Source organism: Micromys minutus (assembly GCF_963924665.1).
Source record: "Micromys minutus genome assembly, chromosome: 11".
Taxonomy (NCBI): domain Eukaryota; kingdom Metazoa; phylum Chordata; class Mammalia; order Rodentia; family Muridae; genus Micromys; species Micromys minutus.
In genome coordinates, this window is record NC_137980.1 from 59,839,016 (window position 1) to 59,856,006 (window position 16,991).

General features: G+C 41.0%; 1 protein-coding gene and 1 pseudogene across 2 annotated transcripts; one reads left to right on the forward strand and one right to left on the reverse strand.

Moving 5' to 3' along the window:
* Positions 1-201: 201 nt before the first annotated feature.
* Positions 202-2,142, reverse strand: LOC308427481 (PRAME family member 12-like; annotated as a pseudogene). The gene is made up of 2 exons: positions 1,553-2,142; positions 202-765 (listed from the first exon to the last, which is right to left on the reverse strand). The product of its transcript is annotated as a PRAME family member 12-like (transcript).
* A 9,627-nt stretch (positions 2,143-11,769) lies between these two features.
* On the forward strand, positions 11,770-14,137 carry LOC308427482 (PRAME family member 12-like; the record flags this gene model as incomplete). Its single annotated transcript, XM_080925594.1, has 2 exons — positions 11,770-12,056; positions 13,771-14,137. 2 exons carry the CDS (start codon positions 11,770-11,772, stop codon positions 14,135-14,137), a joined length of 654 nt encoding a protein of 217 aa, XP_080781720.1.
* Positions 14,138-16,991: the final 2,854 nt, after the last annotated feature.

Sequence of the window (16,991 nt, forward strand, 5' to 3'; positions counted from 1 at the left end):
CTGAATTCACTATGTCCCTGTTCCCACAGTCCAGCCAACTGTTCCCTAAGTCAAGCTCAGCCCCCAAGATCCCAGTCACTGTACCGCCTTTTGTTTCCAACCATCTGAGTACTGTCTAAAGTCCCAGTCCCCGAGCATCTCTGAGTGAGAGATGTGTCCCAGAGTGTCATTTATTCAGGTCCAGAAGTCCTGTATCCATGTTTACTGCAAGCAATGACAAAGTCTGGGCCCCTGGCCATAGAGATTGTGCTCACCACACTTGTGGCACATATCTGTAGCAAAACAGATGCTCTTGGGCTGCCTTATGGCCCTGAGTGTATCCATGAGCTCCAGACAATATTGGACAAAGCTCTCTCCAGAGACACGACCAAACTCATCATAGCACTTCAGAGGGGCAGGGTATTGTTCCACAGTGACCTTGCTCCAGTTGGTTGTGTGCTGAAAAAGGTCCTTCAGGATGGGCATGGAGAAGTCACTGTTGTAGAAATTTGCCTTGATAAGCTAAGGGCATTTTCTGGGGCAGGAAGGAGGGCACTGAGCTGGGGGTCCTTCATCCTTCACCACTGCAAATTCAGTGTCTCAAGAGTGTCTGCCACTTTCTCGAGAAGAACTCCCAGAGGCATATGATCCAAAGAATGTAAGATCACAACTCTCAAATTCAGATGTAGTTAAATGAGGCTTTGAAAGCAGGAGAATGAATCCAAGTCTCTCTGTGATATTAGGTCATCAGTAATGGAGATGGTCTACAAGGGTGTCTTCAGGCTCCTAGGGATAGAACAGGGGGTTAGTTAGTTCTGAATAAATTTTTTGTAAAGTTTTGGCGAGGATTTACGCAGTGGTACAAGGAACCAGCCATGTCAATGTCACGTTACTAAATGATCGAGGACACCATCAATGATGCTTCCTGTTGGAAACTGCTCACTCATGCTAACCCCACACATCATATACTGGGCTCACTATCAAGCTGAAAACCAGTGCTGTCCATAATCCCAGAAAGCTCACAATAAAACTTCCATCTCTAAAAAGTACTGATAGGATCTTGTTATTTTCGGTGGGCTAAGTGAATCTTCATTCTGTCATTCTGTCTGCAGTCACACTTGCTCCCATTTATCATATAGTCCCTGTACCTCCTGTGCCACCCAATAACACCTATATGGGCTCAAAACATTTTACCATGGGGGAAGATAGATGGAGGCAAATAGATCTGAGCATATAACTCATGTGTTAGTGAGTCCCCAAAGTCCTCCCTACACTTCCCTCCCTGTTCCCTTTCCATTTGATTGGGTGGACAGGATTCTAAGAAGAATTACAACCCATTCTTACTAGATCTGACCTATGCTTTACCCCAAATTTCTACTTCATCATGGCTCATTTGAGACATTGATTTCACTTGTAAAATTTACCTTGTATAACACAGTGTACATGGAAAAAAAACTTATGAGTCTCTGATGGTTTGTTTCTAGTGTCTGGCTGGCATCATGTACCACTAATCCTTAGGATAAAAGAGACAGATATGCTTTCATAGCTGATTCAGCTCTCTATTCTTGCTTACCCTAGGATCTGATTCATGCTGTCTCTGAGAAAATGGACAGACTTCATGAAGAGCTGCTGAAGACAGTTGGATTTGGAGAACTGAGAAATAAACTTGTTGATACACTTGAGTTCTGTGATGCTTCTTCTGTTGTTAACAGGAAAGGTGATTTGTAGAGTAGTCCCAGTAAGACTTTATGAAAACTTTTCATCTGCCCAAAGTAGGAAGCAAAATGTGGCAGCTGTGACACAGTCCACTCAGTATTCAGTTCTAATTCTGTGATGTGCTCTGGATCAAAACATCCAAGATCTCTCTCATAACTTGGACTTGCAGAGCCTATATCTTCATGTTTGTACAGCAGAAATGGAGGGAGAGTTTCTCTGCTGGGCCCACTTCAAGAAGTATGCCTGTGCTTCATTGAGGCAGGACGTGATACATAGGTCCACTGTGACCTTTAGATGCTGCCTCGGGGTATATCTGGGAAGGACCTTCACTACTTGCTTCTTTTCCAAGCTCTTTCCTGAAAAGCCATTGTCTTCTGCACCAGCCCATATGTTCCAGAAGGCATGGTACACATCTCTCAGGTCAAAAACTTGAAGTTTCCCTTTCATGTGGGTGAAATAAATGTAAGCAGACACTGAATCAGCTTTTAGTGCATATATCTAAACTCAGCTCTTCTCATGCTAAGGTGTATGCTTTTAAGCACCTGATATCCAAGATGGACTCAGGCTTGCTATAGAAGCTTCCCCAGGCTTCTGCACACTTGACTGCTTTTCTTCCACTAAGGCAAACTTTATTTCTCCTTAGTCACATTACTAATGGATGTAAGAAGGCCTGGGGTAGTCTCATTCTATTTTGAGGCTACACCTACTCTAGCCCATATTCAACTCTAATCCTCTATCTAACTGTCCTCAATACAAGTAAACAACAGCTTTCAAGAACCCTGTATCCCTGTATGATGATGTGTTCCGAAGCATCTTTTCCACTTATGACAAAGCCAATCTCCTGACACTCTCCACTGTATATACCACATAGTCCCTTCCATAGTACTGGATTATTGCTTACCTGGAGTTAAGACTTCTTGTCTTTCGCCTGTCTATTCCATCTAGCACAGCCTGCAAGTTTTCTGGGTTAGGTATCTTCATCAATGCCCCCACAGGGAGATAGAGAAAAGGATAGGCTGCCATCATTGCCATCATGAGCTTGGTGTATCTGCGATCGTAGGCTTCCTTACACTGTGCTGGGAAGAGCCGAGTAGACAGATGCTCAAGAGAGGACACGGCCAAAGCCTCATTTTTCAACAGAGTTTGAATTGCCAGTTTCTGGAGTGTGGCTGGGGTCTGAACACTCATCCTCTAAGGTCTCCAGTCAGAATCTTCCTGGGGAAGGAGTTAGCAAAAATATACTTTCAAGACAAAGTTTTTAACTGTCATATTAACTATTAAGTGTTTGAGTTACTGCTCTGGCAATGTAGAGACATCAATTTACCTATTCATGCTAAACAGGTGGTGGAAAGGCAGACTCTCACACTGGCACCATGGGAGCTGTTCCATTGCTTAAATGAGTACATAATCTTCAATTTTCAAAAGATTATTATGTGTGACCCTTTCTTGAAAACAAAGAAAGAATGAAAGTATGATAGAAAAATCCGAGAGACATCCTGTACTCAATGCACATGTACTAACTAAAATATATAACAGAGGGAAGATAGTACCTGAAGCGACCACTCCCAGTGGTTAGGCATGGCCCCCATTTGAGAAAAAAGGCTCCAAACCCATTTAAAAATATTTAATATAGAATTGTTTCTGTTTAAAGAAAATGCAGGGATAAAAATTGGCACAGAGATTGAAGAAACAAGAAAAGGCCATCTAGAGACTAGTATATTTGGATCCATACAATCAGCAGATATCAAAGCCAGATATTATTGCCGATGCCAAGATATGGCTGTCCTCTGAGAGGCCATGCCACCACCTATCTAAGACAATCACAGACACTCACAGCCAACTCTTGGTTTGAGCTTGGAGACCCCAATGGAAGAGATAGGGAAGGACTAAAGGAGTTGAAGGGAATTGTGACCTCACAGGAAGAAAAACAAAATCAACTAACAAGACCTCAGAGCTCACAAAGACTAAGTCACTACCCAATTAGTAAACATGAGTAGGTCCTTGGCTCCTGATACATTTCTAGTAAAGGAGTGTCTTATCTGGCATCAGTGGGAGGGGAGGCCCTTAGTTCTGTGGAGTCTTGTTGCCCTAGTGAAGAGGGATGCTAGAAAAGTGAGTCAGGAGTGGGGCGGTGGTTTGGGGAGCAACCTCTTAGAAGTAAAGGGAAGGAAGGTTGGGAGGGGGCTTCCTAAGGGGAGACCAGGCTGGGGGACAACATTTGAAATGTAAGTAAATAAAATAATCAACTTTTAAATGGAAAAAGAAATGAGGAGGAGGAATGGGATAAAGAACATTTAGAGGGCAGACTGGGAGGAAGATAACGACTGGGCTGCAAAAAGTTGAAGAAATATTAATTTTTTAATAAAAAATACAAAAAAAGCAAAATAAGAAAAAAACAAACCAACCAATAAGCAAAAATTTTGTAAAACAAACAATAAAACAACAATAACAAAATCCTTGTCCAGTAGACTGATCAATATTGAACTCTCAGGAAGCACAATATTATTCCTACAATATTCAATGTTTCCTGGGTAACAAAACCAGACCTTGTTGAAAAACAGCTCTGTGAAAATGATGCAAAGCCTAAGGTAACACATTTGATTAACTCACAAGTGTAATTCCAGCTAATGCTAGTTTAAGGAGATCAAAGTTACATGGTCTACAGGTCTACAGAGTGAGCCAGCGTCTCAGAAAACCAAATAAAGGACATCCTGGGGGAACATGTTAGTATGATCTCATTTCTAGCTTACCCAGAGCCACGTGGTCAGTTCTAGGAGAGTTTGAACAACAAAGAGAATCCTTATCTCAAAAAAAATATATATCAAGCACACTAATGAAATACACAACTATCATAAAAATATATTGGAGATGAGGCTAAAACTTCATTTGGAATGAAACACAGGGTCTTCGATTTGTTCCTCTAAAGAGACAGAAATAAAAAAATCCTGTCCTATCCTGGAGTCTAAATATTTCTACATCAAACTGCATGATGCAAGGGAAAAATAAAATAAAACAAACAAACAAACAAACAAAAAACACTGCATACCGGTTCTGTGTACTGCAGATAGGGCCAAACTCCCAGCCAAACCAGGGCTTTATCTGGGCTCCAGGTCTCTGAGTGTGTTGTCAGATTCTACTAAAGCCTTTATATACCTCTCGGCCTATCTCTCCCTATTGCAGCCACACATCCAACCACAAACTGGAATTGGATTAGGTTTCTAAACTCCATCCTTTTAATTCAGTAAGTAACATTCATTTCATTAATTGAATCAGAGCTCACTGTGAGACTACTTCTACAACAGCCAACTCCTTAAACTTTTCATTTGTTAATTAATGACAAATTACTTCATTTGTGGAATTGTTCCTCTATTTGTTTAATTATTACATAGTTTTAAGTTTGGTATGAAGGATTGTGTCTTGTCCTAAAGCTAAGGTAGTTTTAGAAATCTAAGTTCTAGCAATCCTTCTGCCTCAGTGTGCTTCTTCCTGCTAGTATTAGTGTTGTCAATCACTACACCTGGGTGAATTTTATTCATATGATGAAAATCAGTCTGATTTTAAGTCAGCTCAGGGTTTTAATTTCTTATTCAAAATAGACATAGTATAAGTCATAGATATTATTGTCACTGGATTTGTAACAGTTTTTCTAGTTAGAAATATTTCCTGAAGTTCAGGGACTGAGTTGAAGCTATTTTCAATAAACATCTTCAACAGCACCTACTGAAAAGGCAGAGGCAAGAGCATGGCTTGATTCCACTAATATCCTAGGGGCTTGGTGTGTACTCAGTTTGTAGAGAGCTACCAAGCACACAGGGAGTGTAAAAAACAGTGTTCAGGGGCTCTGAGACTTTTCCAAATCACCCCATTCTTAAAATGTGAGATCCTAAAGACACAGAAATGGTTAAAGTCAGACTTGGAGATTTTCCAGTCATTCCAAGGCTATGAGATCCCACCTCTGCCTGATAAAACAAACAAACAAACAAACAAAAAATCAACAACACAGAATATACTGACTGATAGCCACCTGGTCCTCTAGAAAGCCTTAAATAGGGTCCTGATGCTTGTCATAATTAACTCATGCTCTAATCACCCAATTCTGAGAAACAAAACAAGGACAAAACACCTCAAAGTTTTGAAATATATAAAGAAGATTTTGAAAATGTAAAAACAAAGTTTTAATGGACAGTTCAGGCTATACTGACTAAGCTGAGTTAAGACAAAACAAAAATGACAGCTTTAGGAACAGCTACCCTACCCCCCCCCCCACATGGAATTCCAAAGAAATCTGCAAATTGTCAACAACCTTACTGCCAAAGTTTCTCTCCCCTCCCCCCACCCCTGCTTCCTCTCTTCTTCCTGAAAATTGTACTGCTGACTAATAGCAAAATATGAGTTCACCTCCCTCACAAAAAAAGTATATAAAATGTATGCTTTTTGAGTTCTGGGTTATCTCTCTCTGTGAGGATGAGAAACCCAACGTACATAGAATAAACACCTCTTGTAGTTCCAGTGGTCTATCATTCACTTGTGTTCTGTGGGTCCTGCTCCTGAGCTAAGACTGCTCTGGGTCTTACAACAGGAGTCCTCTCTGCAGCAATGCATGCAGCAGACATGGTAACCATGCCTGGAACCTCTCAATTCAAGATTTGGAAAGCAGAGGATCAATTTACAGCTATCCTCAGCCATACTGAAATAGAAGAGCGGCCTGAGCCTTACATATGTGTCCATTTCTAAACAGACACAAAGGAAAAACAAAAAACACAGGTATAGGTATAGTTGCTATTTCTGGTTGTCAACTTGACTATATCTGGAATGAACCACAATCCAGAATTAGGAGGCCTACCTTTGATCTTAATCTTGAGGCACAGAGGCTATGAATCTCAAGACAAAGCAAGTCGCAGACCCAGGTGTGGTGGTACACACCTTTAATCTGGGACACACCTTCAGTTGGAGACCAAATAAGGACACTGGAACAAGCAAGGCAGTCTCTCTTTGCCTGCTTGCCTTGTGGGACTGAGCTTCTGCTAGATCCTTGGTCTTCACAGCTGCTGCCGACCATTGTTGGGGAGTTGGACTACAGACTGTAAGTTACCAAAAAATTCCTTGCTATATGGAGACTACCCATACATTCTGTGACTCTAGAGAACCCTGACAACAGGGTACGAGGGAGGTGCTGCCATTGGGTTCCACAAAACAGAGAGCATGTGAGGTGGAATCAGGCCAGCATGCTTACTCAAGACAAAACTAGGAGTGGAAACATGCTGAGGAGTAGGTTTCAGAGTAATAAGTTTGTTAATCTTCCATTTCCAGCACCAACATGGTGGCTTAAAATAATCTGACTCCAGTTCCTGGAAATCCGAAGCTTCCTTCCGACCTTCTTGGGCACTACGCATGCATTTGGTGCAAATTCATAATTGCAGGGAAATCACCAAGACACCGGGAACAAATCTTTAGAGAAATATATCTGTAAGGAGAACAGTGGCAAACTCCTTTAATCCCTGCACTCTGCAGGCAAATGTAGACCAGGTTCAGTGAGTTCAAGGCTAGCCTTATTTAAGTAGCTAATTACTAACCAGTGAAGCCTATGGAGTAAGAATATGTTTTAGAATTAATCCAGAGCTGCTTAGGGTAGTACATGACTTGAATCCCAGCACTCTGGATGCAGCGAGAAGTAGATCTTTAGAGTCCAGACTGATCTACAGAACGAAGTGTGGGAAAGGTAGGGCAAGAAAATAGAGAAACCCTGTCTCAAAAACCAAACCAAACCAAAGAAACCAAAACAAAATCTAGTTTAGATGGGAGGTGCTATTATAACCTTTAATCTCAGCATGAGGGAGGCAGAGGTAGGTGGACCTCTGAGTTTCTGCTAGCCTTGTCTACAGAGTGAGTTCTGGGGCAGCCAAGTCATTAAACAAAAACCATGTCTTGAAAAAACTAAAAACAAAAATGAAAAAAAAAAGTTCTCTAAGAAAAACTTTAAAAGAGCTTAGTAGGCTGTGAGGTGGCTCAGTGGTCCATGGACCTTGCTACCACGCCTTAAATCACGGTGTAAGAAGAGAAGCTACTTCAGGTTCTAGTCCTCCCACATCAACATGCATGCTCCTCTGCCAGCCCACCAATGTATTCCTCACACCCAGGTAAAATAAGAAGACCAGGATGGCTATGGCCTATGTTACGCGGCAGTCTGCCTGTATATGGAAAGTTTCTCATGTTTCTGCTGTTATCAGGAAACTTTCTAATTCAAAATCAATTACATATTATGTTATGTTCAGTGCTATTAAAGAAGAATCATGTTAGACATCAGTAGATCTGTTTTGTATAGTTACCCACAATAAACTTAGACCCGAACCAGCCTCCTAACAGCACTTTCTGCACTGATGTATAAGCTTATGTGGTACTTGCCTTTCAAAGCTGCTCCTGGGATGAACCCAAACACAAGAGTGACACCCATACCCATGTAAAAAAGTATTTGGAATAAGATTTCTATTCTGGGTATTTGTCCAGATAAGTGTAAATTCCCAAGAAGTCCCTGAGATCTGACATCCTACTTGTCAGAGCAAGACATGTATGGGGGTAACTGACATCCTTGCTGTCAAGTTAAAATATGCATGTTTAAAGTCCCATTGTATTCGACAGGAATATTAGAAAATCCCAAGTCCACTGGCACAGCTAAATACCCCAACCAATGGGAACAGAATCTGTGTTCAACATAGATATGTTCTTAGGGATATCCACTGACTATAAATACTGAATGGTGAAGTAACTTGAAATAGATGTTTGTGGATTTTGGGCTTGAGAACTCTATAAGATAGTAGAACACTCTCACTGAATTTAATTAGCCATGAGCTTTTTCCACTTTGCTTATTCTCCCAAAATCCAGGGTGCCAGAGCTCTGACACTCAGAGCTTGTCCACGGTTTCAAATCTCCATATTGAGATCCTCTCTTGTTCTTAACCCCAGTACCTAGTATTTACAGTTGGCTAGGTGAAACCCTTCCAGTCTACAACCCAGGCTGGACTCAAACTAGATATGGTCCTGTTTCTGCCTCCATGTGTAGTATGAGCCTTAACCCTGACTAGCTCCCATCCTTGGTGGTACCATCTCAACACAATGTGTGAAGGTGATCCTTTCTGGTTTTCTTCTTAAGATTCATAGAATAGGGATTAGAGGGATAGCTAAGCAGTTATAAGCATTGGCTGTGATTCCAGAGGACCTGGGTTCATTCCCATAACACATATGATGACTCACAACTCTCTGTGATTCCAGTTCTAGAGGACCCAACACCTTCATACAAAACTACATTCAAGCAGCACATCAGTGCATGAAAAAAAAAAAAAGATAATAAATTATATAAAAATTCAAAAATAGGTTTACATAATATTTAAACTCCTTTTTAAAATTTTATACCATGTAGTACTACGTATGTCTAATGGACATCAGAAGTCACACTCATAAATGGGGTTATAGACATTTGGGAGTTTCTTTGTGGATGCTGGAAAATGACCTTTGGTTCTCTGTAAGAGCAGCCAGTACTCTTGAATGCTTAGTAATTTCAGAGCCTTGCCCCTCTTTGTGTTTTTTTTAATTGAAAATAGATGTTTTTCCATACCAATATGTTCTGATTACATCTTTTCAACACCCAACTCCTCTGACATCCTCTTCACCTTCTCTTCCATCTAAATCCACACCTTTTCTGTCACTCCTAAACAACAAATAGGCAGCTAAAGAATCCTAAAAAGGAGCCAGATGTAGTGGAACATACCTTTAATCCTAGTACTTAGGAGAAAGAGGCAGGAATCTCTGAGAGCTGGTCCAGCCTGATCTACAAAGTGAGTTCCAGGACAGCCAGAAGAAAGTCATAGCTTAACAAACAAATAATCAATCAAACAAACAAAGAATCCTATAAAACCAAAAAGAAACATATTGGAATATGACAAAATAAATAGGAAAAAGAGACTAAGAACTTCCGTGAGGAACAAATGCAGATGCAAAATGGGTTTACATACACAATAATCTAATAAAGACAAAATTTGGTAGCCACGATGTATGAGGAAAGAACCAGAATGGGGTAAGGTCCCTGTAGGAATTCCAACAGAGTCACTTTACCTGGACACTTGGGGCTCTCAGAGATGAAACCATTACCCAAAGAACATACATGGGCTGGACCTTGGTCTCCACACACAGATGTAGACGAGGAGCATCATCTTGAAGTGGGTCACCTAACTTCAAAAGTTGTTGCCTGTTTGTGGGATATGTTGTTCTAGATACTTGAAGTGCCAGGGTGAGGGATATCCAGGCAACCTCCACTCACTTAGAGGAGTAGGGAAGGAGATATGGGGGATGGAATGTGTGAGGGTGTGACCTCAAGGGGTGCAGTACATGGGTGTAAGCCATCCTCCTGCCTCAGCCTCTGAGTGCTGTCAGAGTAGAAGACTGTCAAAGCATGAAGTTCAGCTCTGTATTCCAGAACACTTAAATAACTGTGTAAAGTGTGACCAAGCCTGCTCAGTCAGTCCTGGGTCTCAAGGGAGAGTGCGGACTGAAAAGCAAAGGACAAGTGGACAACACCATGACATAACTTCAGCCAGTGCTGAGCCTGAGGGAATGCATTTTCCCCAGTCTGCATATATACCATTCTAAGTACAAGCAAAGAGCAAGGTCAGTTTTAGATCAAGGAACAGACTGCAATAACAAAGCTCCCTCATCAGTGTTGACCAGGATAAAACGAATGTCACACATTTCCTCTGCTGACTTTGCCTTGAGCTTTGTATTAGCCACACCACCCACAAAACAATCTTATCTGAGCCTACTTCCCTGTCCTAGCCCAATATCCTATCCTTGCCAAATTCCTACAAGGAGGTCCCCAAAAGCTCTCCACAAAATTATTTGTCATGTCCTCTTACAAGCAGATTTTGTGGTTTGTGCATGTATTTATAAGAACAGATTATGGCCCCCAGGTGACTTTCCCTTTGAAACATGCTGCTCACACATGAAGATCACAGTCAGGTGACTTGTACCACATAGTACTCCTTCAGCAGGAAAGTAAAGGCAAGAGGATCCCTGTGTGTTGGAATTCTAAATTATCTCTAGCTATAGAACAGTTGTCTCAGAATGCAATCTCAAGAGCACGAAAAAAAAAATCAATTGTCACTCAATTAATAGCCAACCAACCAAGCAAATAAATAAATTCAAGCTTGAAGAGTGGAGTCATAATTTTCATTCTTGTCATTTTTTGGTTGTTTGTTTGCACTGACACAGAAAGCTTTGATTCAATCTAGAGATGGAATAATATTACATAGACTGTCTAGGACTCAGATATTCAACCATATGGCAGTTAGTGGCTGGGAGGCACGTTACAATAGTGACAGGTAAGCAAAAAAGTATGTAAAGGCTATAGGGGAACCAGAGGACACACTCAAAGACCTGGAGCCTGCAGTTACAACCAGTCTCTACTGGAATTCAGAGACCTCTCACAGTGCTCATGATTTGTAAGTCCCTTTTCTTCCCATGATTCTGAAAACTTGAAAGGGGTAGATTAGAGGCAGATTGTGACAGAAATTTTATTTGCTTTAATTTTTTTTTGTTTGTAAAGGCTTTATATGTGGATGTCAATAATGAAAGAAATACTATTTTTTTCTGTCATATTTTTTGAGTTATTTGGCAATTTTGTATCATGAAGTGGAAACAGTTTCCAGTCTATTCTGGTCCAATCTGTTGTTTGAGGACATGTCAGATAATCTATGTCACATTGCATAGATGTTGTTTAGCTTTCAGGCTGCTAGGAAACCCTTCCAATGGGGATGGGACTGAGTGGAGAATTATTCAGGTTTGGATAGAAGAGTGGGGAATGTGAAGCCCTTGGTTGTACTTGTAAGAGCTTCCTCATGCCGTCAGTTGAAAGTTTGGGACAGAGAAGACCAGTAAGTGCAGGTGCATATGATGTCTCCACCATTTCCAGAGAAGTTACTCTAACCTGGAAGGGTTCCTGTGGTGTGAGGAAGGTTTCTGAATACTATCTTGAAAATACATTTTGGACTGCCTGACTGATTTTCCAGGAATTAGAGACCTTATAAGATGAGTGTTTGGACTCCACCCAAACTCCAGAAGCTGGCAAGGCAGGCTCTGCTGAAAGATGAAGCTTTGTTCATTTCTGCAGTAGAGGAGCTGCCCCATGAGCTCTTACCCGCACTGTTCAAGGAGGCCTTTGCTGGAAGACACACCAAGATTCTGAAGGCAATTGTGGCAGTCTGGCCTTTCCCCTGTCTCCCTGTGGGGGCATTGATGAGGACCCCCAACTTGGAAATCTTCCAGGCTCTGCCAGATGGAGTAGACATTCGACTGACAAGAACTTTTCAGCCCAGGTGAGCAATAACCAATTACTGCTGAAGGGAACCCATGGAGTACACAAAAGTGATTGTGGGGTAGTGAGAATGGTTTCTTCCTCAGTAGATAAGATGCTTCTGATAGGATCTTTGAGTGGGAAGGGATGCAGGGAGCTGAAATGGTGCTGTTTGTTTATCTATCGTAAGGGCATTTGAATATGGATCAGAGCTTAGAGTAGCTAAATAAAGCCTAACAGTAGAAGGAGTCTTTTCCTGGCATTATCACAACCACTAATCATGGGACTAAGTTAATATAAACATTTTAGTTGACAGAAAGTGTTCAGGTCTACATGTACAGGTCAGGGAAACCTTACATGCAGGAGCACATGTTTGACACTCAGAACTGAAAAAGCACAAACCTTGGCAGAGTTAGTGCTGAATTTAGAAACATTGAGTAACAGCTAGCTCGGGGTCTTGTTGTGACTGCTAATACTTCATGTTTTTTAAACGCAGAAGACAAAAACTTCAAGTTCTAGAGTTGAGGAATATACACCATTCCTTCTGGAACATATGGGCTGGTGAAGAGGAGTGTGATTACTCAGCAGAGACTGTGGATGAGAAGCAAGTAGTGAAGGTCCTTCCCAGACACGTGCGGAGGGAGGGTCTGAGTGTGGTCACTGACTTTTGCATCCATTACCATCTGAAAGAACAAGAAGCATGCTTATTGCAGTGGGCTCAGCAGAGAAAGGACTTCATACATTTCTGTTGTGTAAAGCTGAAGATCTGTTCTCTGTCTGTCCATGGTATCCAAAAAATTTTGGAGGTTTTCCATCCAAAGCACATAGAGGAACTGGAACTCAACATGAAGTGGACTGAGTACACAGTGGCACATTTTACTCCTTGGTTCGGACAGATGAGTAATCTCCATACATTGTCCCTGGCCCCCACCCCCAAGAACATCGTTAAGCCTGGCAGGAGCACAAGTGTTAGAAAAAGGAAGCATGTCATCATGTTCCTTTCCCAGTTCTCCAATCTCAAGGGACTCCAGCATCTCTCCATGAATAGCATGTGCTTTCTCAGAGGCCACATGAAACAGGTCTTCAGGTAAGCAAAGATGGTTATCTGGGTGAGCTCGCAGAGTAAATATTGCCCTTTAATTTTAAGAATTCATGGTCCATCATGCCTGCCTGTCCCTGGAACATTTAGGGAGACATTAGAATATGGAAGGTATGTGTAGTGTGAATTTCAAACGGGCACTGATGAAGCAGAGGACTGAAATGAGGTAAGGGATAGGTCAGCTATGGTCAGGATGGGATGTCATTCTTCTTAGAATCATGGCTACCCAGTTAATACAAGAGGAAGAGAATGTGGTGAGGAGACTAAGGACTAACCCACACAGTGGGGTGGTCAGAAGTGTGTTGTGATCTGTTATAACAGCCTCCAGTGTACATCTGCTTCCCATGGAGGAATGGTTTTAGGCCAAGAATGCTTCAGTGCAGGGGACAGGGGAGGAAAATTTGGGTCTGTGTATGACAAAAGTGATTTGCAGAGTTCTTAATTTAATGCATTTTCTGCTTCACGTGAATGCCAGATGAAACATAGTGCTGACTTGTCTCAGCAGGATCCAATACAAAATGCCTTAGATAGTGTCCTTGACTATTTGGTCAAACTTTAATTGAGGCTGCGACCTCTTTCTACTTTTATCCACACTCTCCATCACCGTTTGCTAAAACTGACCTTTCCTTCTCCATAGGTCTCTGGTGATGCCCTTGGAGACCCTCTCCATCACTCACTACCAGATTTCACAGTCAGACTTGGGTTCTTTATCCTCCTGTCCCAGGCTCTTTCAGCTCAAATATCTGGACATGAGAGGCATAGTCTTATTGGGTTTGGATATTGTACCTCTCCGAGTTCTCCTAGAAAATGTGGCAGACACGTTGCAGTCCCTGGACTTAAAGGGTTGTAGGATGAATGACTCTCAACTCACTGTCCTCTTACCTGCCCTCAGCCACTGTTCCCAGCTCACCAAGGTCAGCTTCTATGACAATAATTTCTCCATGCCCATCCTGAGAGACCTCTTGAAGGACACAGTGAACTTGAGAAGATTGAATGTGGAATAGTACCCTGCTCCTTTGGAGTGCTATGGTGACACGGGTCTCCCCACCACAGAGCTCTTGGTTCAACTTTGTGATGGCCTCATGGATACCCTCAGGGCCGTAAGACAACCCAACAGCATCTCTTTTGCAACAGAAATGTGTCATTCATGTGGTAGGCGTTGTGTCTATGCCCCAGAGAACTGACATTGTCTTTGCTTGCAGTAAATGATCTTGGGTTTCAGGAAGAGCCACAAACCACACAGACAATAGTAGCAGTCAGATACCATATATTTTGAACACATGCCTGAAGATTGATCTATTAGGATTGCAGACCAGAAGCTGGACCTAACCTAGACATTGAACATTTCACAGGACAATCTAATCCAGGAGAAAACAGAAAATTGCTGCTCAATATTGGGCTCTGACTGAAGATATTTTCACATGATACACTAAATAGTGCTAACTAACCTTTATTCTGATTAGTCGTATTTGGAAATTATAGATGTGTAACTCCATAATATTAGCAAACCTCAGAACATACTCAATATAAGTAGGCATGTACTGAGCTTTATCCTGCCCTTAGAAAGCATGTACAGAAGAAAGAAAGGAATATGAGAGACAGAATGGTTGTTGTAATGTTTTTCTATGCACCCCACATTTACCCAGATGTCCAGATGTGTCACACAATGGCTAAGTTTCATTTTTTCCCTCTCAATAATATGAAAAATCTGACATACATGGAACAAAATAACTACAGCTCTGGTATGGAGGAAGGCCTCACAAATTGGGAAACTATAACTTTTGAATGTGAAGAAATCTCAGACTAGCTTGATCTGAGATTCACAAACTGCTCAGAGGGTTGGAAACAAAAGAATGTCCAGTGACTAGGATCTTGGATGCTGAGTTTGACACAAGGAACAGTCAGATGGACTGTGGGAAGAGGGGACTTGTGGAGACAGAAGCACAACTTGGCAGTTTGATTGGATTCTGACAAGATTGTTTAACTAGATGATCTTTAGCAATGTGTAAACTTTGTGTCCTTCTTTGTAGTATTTTGTGAATAAATAAATCATTGATACTTTGTTTAGATGTCATTACTGTATTCTGAGTGGAAAAAATTAAGTAAATTTAATGAGTCTGCACCAACTGACCTCTTGAGGAGTCAAAATGTACACATTAGTGCCAGGCATGTTTCCATTGAAAATCATGGGTAGGTGGATAAAGTTAACTAAGATGGTTCACATGTGGACATCTAGGTTGGCCTATGGTCAAAAGAATAATAGAAACCACCTCTATGTATCTCTCACTCCTTGTTTCTTTTTCTCCTGCTCCTACACTCTCTCCCTGTCGGCCTGTCAGCTTTGCAGGCCTTGTTGCTTGGAACCTGTGGATCTCCTAGAGAAATAAACTTCTTTCATGCTCAGCAGAGAATCAAACAAACAAACAAACAAACAAAAGCCCAGGAACTGATAGATGAAGTGAGATAATTCATGTTTTAAGTGCACATGTTTCTTTAAAGGAAAACCGGAGTTTGGTTGCAGAAGTAATATCAAGTGGCTCTCAGCTGGATCTCTGGCTTCAGGTTGTAGGCCCATGTATGTAGATCGTTGTGGTTATCATGTTTTACAGGCCCAATATGCACAACACCTATGTATTCACCTAATTGATAATATCTTGGGGAAAAAAACTCTGTTTCACAAACACTTCAAAAAACCAACTAATTAAATAAAATGGTGATGTTCACTATCAAGGTGTTTGCCAGACTTGGTGTGGCTCCAATATTACTCCAATACACACCACAAAGAAGAGAGTTTGTGGTGTTTCATGTGTGTGCATTGAGCTCAATTGGTGAACAATTGTCTAGACTATACTAGGTTCCAGTTTGAGGCCTGCACCATGGAGGAACAAAAGAGTACAAAGGGTTTATATAAGAAAACTTGGTGTCTGTCTGTCTGTTTATCCAAGTCTGTATCTATCCATCTGTGTCTCTGTCTATATGTTTATCCATGTTTGTATTTATCCATCTGTCTGCCTGCCTGTTTGTCTATCTATTCGGTGAGATCACACTCATGTAGATACCTAGATCACACAACCATGACCCAACAGACAAATTTAAATTTCAGACCAATTTTCCATATAAATATTGACACACAATATTAATTAAAATACTGGGAATCTACATTCAAGGACACTTCAAAAACATGAACTATCCTGATTCAATAGGCTTCATCCCAGGGATGGAGGAATGGCTCAACATAGTAAAATAAATACAGCAGTGTAATCCATCATATAAACAAACAGAAAAAAGGCCACATAGGATCATAAGATACTAAAAAAGGCTTTGACAAAATCCAGCACCCCTTCATTATAAAAGTGCTATAGGGTAAAAGCCATACACACACCCACAAGAAATCAAATATACAGAAATTTGATAACCAACATAAAATTAAATGGAGAGAAAGGTAAAGCAATTCTTCAAAAAAACAGGGATAAGAAAACACAGTGTCCTCTCTCCCTATCAAATCAATATAGAATTTTGTATTCCACCTAGAGCTATAAGAAAAATAATGGGAATAAGGAGAAACAAGTTGGAAAGTAAGAAATGACAGTATATCTTTTCACAGATGATATGTTAGTATATCATAAATAGAGACCCTGGAAATTCTAACTATAGAACTGCTGCAGCTGATAAAGACCTTCAGCAATGTGGCTAGAAAGAAAGTTAATTCAAATAATTCAAAGGCCCTCATTATCATAAAAGATAAATAGGCTAAGAAAGAAATGATGAAAACAACACCTTACAAAAGAGCAAAACTATATGAAATTTATAGGTGTAACTATCTGAGCAAACAAAGTACCTGTATAAAAAATGTCAACT